At 41.6% G+C, this 8,035-nt stretch overlaps 1 protein-coding gene across 1 annotated transcript; it reads left to right on the top strand.

Moving 5' to 3' along the window:
* Positions 1–3,734: 3,734 nt before the first annotated feature.
* LOC120109903 (uncharacterized) lies at positions 3,735–4,537 on the top strand. The gene has a single exon (XM_039123537.3). The coding sequence runs from the start codon at positions 3,735–3,737 to the stop codon at positions 4,335–4,337; it is 603 nt and encodes a 200-aa protein (XP_038979465.3). The 3' UTR covers positions 4,338–4,537.
* The last annotated feature ends 3,498 nt before the right edge of the window (positions 4,538–8,035 follow it).

The raw sequence follows: 8,035 nt of genomic DNA, 5'->3' as shown, positions 1-8,035 counted from the left end.
GCCTACTAGATACCTTTTTTTTCTTAAAAAGAAACACTTTTGTATTCTGCAAGTTCTATTTTAATTCACATCTAACTTGATGTGCAAAATTTTTTGATCTCTTCTTGCATGCCATGTGGGTTTCATGCTTGTTAACACTTACGTGGTAATGGTTGCATGACATTCCGTGAGCTTTTTGTTTTTAATGCCTTAAAAGGTGAATACTATCTCAGAGAAACAATATTAAACATTTGTCCTAGTAATTTGGAAAATTTTAAGGAAAGAATATAATACTTGGCTGCTAGTCGCTGTGCGCGTGCACAACCCTCGGAAATGATCTTCAAGCAGCTTGCTGGAAGCATAAAATTTTGTCCATCAAAATCATTCATCCCTTCCCACAGTCAAGATTTTACCTTTCAGATATTGCTATCTAGCCTTTCCTGATTTCCTCTATGGTAAGATCAATGGTGAAATTAAAAAAATCAATGGTGAAAAAGAAGTTTTTGATTTATTGGAAATCATGAAGCTCAACAGAGAAGCCCTGATCATTTATAAAAAAACTTTTGGACCGGGTAACTCTGTTTTGAACTTAATACTTGGAGACTTTTTTCCCTAACTCCTAGAAAAGTACCACGAGATAGGGGCCACCTTGTCTGTAGTCCAAATTTTTCTCTTTTTAGTGCTCGACCTTACCTCTGAGAATCCATGCGGGTGCATGCTTAATCTAACATCAGCTAACATAAAAAAATATTAAGTTGAAACTTATGTCCGCACAGAGTAAACTAGAGTTCAAACAATTTTAGACAACTCAAAGCAATCGCTACACCCGATTCCAATCTTAAGTTGAAACCCGATCTGACTCTGTCAGGCTTTAATTTGTTTCTTCTGTTTACTTTAAGAGATCGTTTGTTCAAGATTATTAGAATAAGTAAAGAAATTTCATAATGATTTTGCTATGAAATTATCACAAGTTTGGATATACTTTCTAACTCCTAAATGTATAATATATCTTTGTACCAAGAAATGATAAAGGAATGTGACTACAAGGATTCAAAACCTAGACTTCTCCTAAGGGAGGAGAATTGCCAATCAACTAAGATAAAACTTGTTCTGAAAAATAGGCAGATAGGCTATCGTACCTTCATCATTTTTTTTAAGATGCCGGTGTTTTGATTGAAACAGCATAACTCATAATATAATTGAATTCCAATTGCTTCACAAAATGTGCCAGCTTAAACTTACACATTCAACACAAACCTTAGACAAGAAACATCCTTTCTAATTAGAAAATTCTTTTCCATTTTTTCTCTTGAGCATAAAAAACTTAGTTAAAACCACATTTTATTTTGAGATTAGATTAGTTGAATCATTGTTGGAGACTCATCTTATACTTACATACTAGAACCATGCCATAGCAAAATGTGATCTAAATCTTGCCTTGATTTCGCCCTCGCTCAACCGTAGATTAATGTTGGCCCACTTGAATCCAATCTCTTAACCCAGTCATGCCCTGGTTACACGTATCAGTTATCAACAAGAGTTAGGTGCTAATACTCCATTATCTTTGGCTAAATTATTTTACTGTAAGCGTGCATTGATTTGAGGCTCGGGGTCAATCCTAGATCGATGCAATTTCAAATTTTCTCCTTACTTTCGGTGGTCGCTAACATTAAAATTATGTTCTGAATATCCAGCCGATATAGCTCTCGGCGTTGTAAAATGGCCCAAAATATCTTTATTAGCTTTTACACACGGTGGTTTTCTCTTTTAAAAATTAGATACTATCTTTGAAAAATGAAATTGAAAACAGTGCAGCCGCCAACATGGAAAAGATTACGAAAGTGCACAAGGAGGCTAATGACTATTTACAAAACAAGCTGCAGTGGATCTTGTAGCAGCATGATTCGAAGCTGATAGTAATTGAACTGTTCCATCGTCCACTGGACCACTGGAAACAACAGTACGAAAAGTTCTTGTTTCATTGGGAAGAATGATCCGTGGGGCTCCATAGTGAGAAGCCTATCTTTTAATAGAAATTTTGGGCCCGGTAATCCTGTTTGAACTCAACACTAGGCAACCTTTTTTTCTTTTCCTTTTTTTTTTCTTTTTTTTCTTTTTTTTGCGCTAGAGTGGGTGCATTATACTGCACGAGTACGAATACACCCAATAAATTCTGAAAACAAAACATCGCCGATGCCCTGGGCAGCTTCCCCTTTCAGGTCCATAGAGTACTACTCGAATGGTTAGCCACATAAGCTGCTACCCAATCCGCGGCCCCGTTGGCCTCCCTCCCAATTACCTAGATATCTCTAATCAGAGGGTGGCCCCCCATCAAGCTCGGGCTTCCCTGTATCCAACCTATCACTGTAGCCGAGTCACCCTCCAAAATGATAGAAGACCTGTCACGTAAATTGAAGACCCGCTAATGCAACTTGCAACTCAGCACTAGAAACCGAGGTATCAGCTATCTGACAAACACCAGCCGCCACCACCCTCGAACCTGGCCAGGTCCCTGATGACAAATTCTGCGCCTCCTCGATGCCCTCCATCTACTACCGACCCATCGAAATTGACCTTGAGAAAGTTCGAGGGTGGAGGCTCCCAGGTGAAGAATACCGTATGATGCGCTATCTGAGCTGAAAAGGAGCCTCAGGTGTCCCGAACTGTCAAAGGTCCATCTGAATAAGTACCATGAATACACTCCGCTACCTGTACCCATGCCCGTTTCACCGCAAACCTCAGAGACAAGCTACGCTTACCAAATTAAGGTCTAAGCGTTCTTAGCCGACTAGATCTAGTAAGCAATACAGGTAGCTCCAATAGCCACAGGGCGCTGCTGGGCACTACTCGAGTAGTACCGAATAACCTGTAAAAATTGGTTCCGCATACTCCAGCCATCTTGTGGAAATCCTAAAAGACACCAGAATCTCCTCGCCCACATGCACTAAAACAACAAATGGTCGACCATCTCGTCGTCTCCACATATCGTATAGTTGGAAGATTCTTGCCCCACGTCTACTCAGCAGCGATCTCGTCGGACACTAGGTAACCTTTTCTCCCAACTCCCCGTATTGTGATTCATTATCTCAGAATCCAAATGCCAGATGAACTTGGTTAATCTCGCTCTCTAGCTGCCAGGCGCGCCCGGTCATGTATGCGTTGGAAAGTGCAATGGAGAGCCACAAAAAAATTATTCCTAAACACACTCTATGCCGTCTCGGGAACCAAGTCCCATATGGATGTTGTTATATTTTATGTCGGATGCATAGTATGAGAGCGTATCACATATCGGTTTTTAATTAGTACGATACAGTACATTAATTCATACGGCTCAGGTTCGGTATGTTAGGTCATACTTTAGACTATTCAAATCCACCTACTCTCCCGAAGGTCAAAATATGAAATATAAAGTACGGTATATATGATGTACTAAATTATTATCAGTTAGGTCTACCAACTACGGGTTATGGGCGGTGGCACCTTGATCGATCTAAATGCATGGAGGAAACCCATGAGTTGGTCATTTGTTAAAGCTCTCAACCTAAAGCTGGCTAAAGATCCTGGAACCGTCAGTCCAGATTACCCAGTAGCCAATAGCCATTCCCTATTCCCTGGTTTCATTTAAGAAACCATGTCCGTGTGGAGTAAATAAAGCTTGCATGCCTTAAGAGCCACCCATGCTGCTCTCTATATATACCTATGCTCGCTTTCCCTCCGACACACAAGCGAATCCTGACATCTCTCCTTCAACAAACATGGCTCGGACTAAGCTTGTTGCACTTGCCTTCATAGTCTTGCTCAGCATTGGGCTCTCCGAGGCAGGCCGATCCTTGGCGTCTAGGGGCGGTGGTGGCGGTGGTGGTGGAGGGGGTGGTGGAGGTGGTGGCGGAGGTGGTGGCTCAAGGGGCGGTTCCGGTTACGGCTATGGTTCCGGCTCTGGACATGGTGCAGGAGGAGGATCTGGGGCTGGTGGCGGAGGAGGTGGTGGTGGAGGAGGAGGAGGTGGCGGCGGAGGTGGCGGCTCAGGTGGCGGGTCCGGTTCCGGCTATGGCTATGGTGAAGGAGGAGGATCTGGGGCTGGTGGCAGAGGTGGTGGGGGCGGTGGTGGTGGAGGAGGAGGTGGAGGTGGAGGTGGTGGAGGGAGTGGAAGCGGCAGTGGCTCTGGGTCGGGAAGCGGGTACGGGTCGGGCTCTGGACATGGAGCTGGGGGAGCACGTGGAGGATATGGGAGAGGTGGAGGTGGCGGAGGAGGTGGCGGTGGTGGCGGCGGTGGCGGCTCTGGGTCCGGCTCTGGGTCTGGGTATGGCTCCGGCTATGGGTCTGGGCATGGGAGTGGTGGGGGGCGCAGCCACCCTTAAATTCTAGCCCTATGATAATCCCATGAAGCCCATGAAGCCCGGCATGCAGATGCTTTTACTCCGTTGTAACTCCTCTCCACCTGTCTTCGTCTCTCCTTGTATGTCCATGTCTCTCTCCCTCTGTCTGATTTTGTGTACACCGTGTTTTTGTTATGCATGTAATAAATAATGGAGGGGGCTTCAGTTGCTAATTAATAAATGCAGGCAAAATGCAGTCAAATTTTGGATTTTCTTCGTTACATTCTACAAACTCCTCTTCTTGTTCATCCGCAAGCCTTTATGGTCCAGACTTCATCTTTTGCAACAAAATCTAAGGTTCTGTCATGCTGCGATTCAAGTCAAGCAAAAAGTCAATAAAGTGCTCCGTGGGCTGTCTACGGAGTGGAGAGGACGACGGGTGGTTACCGGTTAGGGGGGCTAAGGTGAAAGAACGAATGGAAAATTTAAAAAAAACAACGGAAATCCAAATCTCTTATCCCTTCAGAACCCTCCAGGGACCTTTTAGTCATTTTCCAATTCTAATAATCTTTGACCATGTTTTGGTCAAGGAATATTATCGAAGGGCTAGTATAGACAACAAAGCAGATTGCAGGATTAATATGCAAATATGGATACTAAAAAAAGAAGGATTTTTTGCACCGATACCCTTCTAAATATCAGATTTTACGTGAATACCCTTTCAAAATTAATATTTGCATGTATACCCTCGTAAAACTCTGTTATTATACACATATCCCTAATATAACGGTTGTTCTAACGATGTTAAAAAAAATTATGTTTATATTAACTAAAAATAAAATTAAAAATTGAAATAATGTTATTATCCTTACTCTTCCTACACCGGTTGGGAGCGGGAGATGAGATCACCAGATGAGATCCAACGGCTCTTTCCCTCCTCAATCTCTCCCTCTCTTCTCCAGGCTACCGAGCCGCCGAAGGTCTCCCTCCGGCCGTTCCCTCAGATTTGAACTTTTCGTGGGATTTGACCTCGGTCCCCTCAGATTCAGCGAACAAACGAGCCGAGGAGGTTGATGAGGAGAGAGGGGGTCGGGTCACAGGTGGGCTGTTTAAACGGGTCAGGTGGGTTGTTTAAATGGGTCGGGTGGACTGTTTAAACTGTTTAAACAGATTACATATTTATTAAATAGGTTAAATGGGTCGGGTCGGCTTACCTGTTTAATAAACAGGCCGGGTTCAGATTTTAATTACTGACCTATTTAATAAACATGTCAGATTCAGATGTATAATTTTTTGATCCGACCTACATCTGATCCGACCCGTTTATGCCCGACCCGACCCAATTGCCATCCCTACCCCGCACCCCCTCCCTGGCACCCGGCTTCCCCTCCGCCCCGACCTTGCACCCCCCCCCCCCAGCGGCGTCCCGCCCGCCCCCCGCATATCGGGATCGTGATTGCGGGCGTTCGACCGTTCACGATCACAAGATCGCGGGCATTCGCGATCGTGATCCCGATTCCATGGGCCATGGTGAGCGAGATCAGCCCAAGATCGCGATGCAGCTCGCTCGCGATCTCCTTCCTCCTTCCTCCCTGTTCTGTAATCCAATAAATGATAAACAAAAATTCTTCTCACTTCTAAATCTATCCTCTCCAAAAGTTAGTCATGAACACGATCGATCTTTCAAATCTTCCAAATCTCTCTTTATCTTTCATTGTCAGGATGCATCTCTACATCTAATCAAAGAGGGCACAACAAAAAATTAAAAAGATGTGCCAAGTGGTTGTAAGCTAGATATCTACCTTGAAAATAAGTAAACAACGATGACTCAGGCTCAATGCAACATCTATTAAACCAAAATAATAATAAAAAATTTTTAATAATAATAATAATAATAATAATTATAATTATAATTCACACCATCTGTTCCTCTGACTCTAATATACCTTGATTATGGAATGCTTCACATTCCATTCTAACAGACACATAGGACAGTATTTGGAATTGGATATTATATGCTAATTCATAGAAGTTAACACACTATCCAACATAAAATTTGAATTTAGAAAAGAAGCTCAACACAATCAGTTGACAGAATAGCTGAGATCTAGACCTACTCACAGCATTCACAATGAAGAGTCCATCAGATACAGCCAATTTGTAAATCTTATTGTATATTTTTGTTATATTCATGATAAAGAAATAGGCCTATGATCATAGAACCAAATGCATTTTCTAATAAATACAGGATTATAAAGGCTATCATATTAATTAATGTATCTAAATTCTTTCCATCTACTAGAATTTTTTTTTAGCATATATACCCTTCAAAATATAGAAAATTGATGAATATTCTTGTAAAGTTACTATTTGTTTGTGTACCCTTATAAAAATTTCTATTTGCACACCTACCCATAAGTGCTCAGCAGCTTTGGCCCCCACCTGAAACACATCACTTTAAGGGTATTTTAGTCATTTTAATTTGAAACCGTTAATTTTTTAACGGCATTAGATGGTATGGGTACATATACAAAAATAAGAATAAAAAATGGTAGAATAGCAAAACAAGTATTTTAAAAGGGTATACATATAAATATCACTTTTGGAAGGGTATTCACGCAAAATCCGATATTTAGAAGGGTATCCATACAAAAATCCAAAAATGAATCAGTACAGAAATAGGATAGATTTTACAGGTTAATGTGTTTTTTTCTCTAAATAAGAAAATTGCATCAGGGCCCAACTCTAGTCATACCTCTACCCCATGTAATATGAAATATCCTATGTTTTTACCGATTGATCTTTCCTCTTTGTGCCCCGATGCGCAGAAAAGGCGCCAAAGCATAAGCTTTCCAAATGAGTCTACAAACAGAGCCGTTAACCTATTCTCGGATCCACCGGACGCATGCGGGTGGCAATCATGATAGGTGGTGAGCCAAACTATTGCGTGGACTTTGTTCTAGTTACCCAAATACCCTCATTTTGCGCACATTGAAGTGTTTCTGGCTGACAAATCCCCCAAAGCATTCTAATCAAACTTGCTAACCTTTACTGTGCGACTTTTGCTCCATAGAGTGCGGTATAACCATGGATAGCCACCACATCATCCATTTTACAAACAAGCGGCTCTCTTCTATCTCCACTCATGTTAAAAAGTATCTAGACATATTTCTAGGATAAATAAGAGTAGTCCATCTCCGAGATGGATGATGGGATGGCTATCCATAGTAATTCAAGACTCTACTATCCAAAAATTGCATCAGATCTGAACTCACTAAGAAAAGATGGTGAATAGTGACTTTGTAATAGCTCCCACATATATTAGGTCTAAAAACAAGGTATGCTGACTTAAAAAGATGGGCAATAGCATCTTTATCTAGCAAAATAGATGGAGTCAACCAATGAATCAATCTAAACCTACTCAATTAGATAGGTACATAGCCATCCTCTTTTCCCATTGTTTCACAAGAAAACCTTGTTCTCACTAGGTGAATTTAGTAATTGCATTAAAATTATGCATGCTATATAGAACTGATTATAGGCTGGGCCTTAAGCCTAAATTCTATTCATTTTTAATCAGACCTTGGGTCGGGCCTATTTAAAATTTGATCTTTTCTATGCCTAAGCCCAACCCATGATCAGCTCTAATGCTATGCTATAAATTGTAGAAACTTTCTATACTATCTGATAATATATACGAGAGGACACATGCAAGCATATGCTTCGTCCAGTATCAGTTA

This window comes from Phoenix dactylifera, chromosome 3, assembly GCF_051530095.1.
Source record: "Phoenix dactylifera cultivar Ajwa chromosome 3, Ajwa_hap1_PhDact_Kaust_v1.1, whole genome shotgun sequence".
NCBI lineage: Eukaryota > Viridiplantae > Streptophyta > Magnoliopsida > Arecales > Arecaceae > Phoenix > Phoenix dactylifera.
The sequence above is the reverse complement of the archived record's forward strand: the minus strand, read 5'-3'. Positions and strand labels throughout refer to the sequence as shown.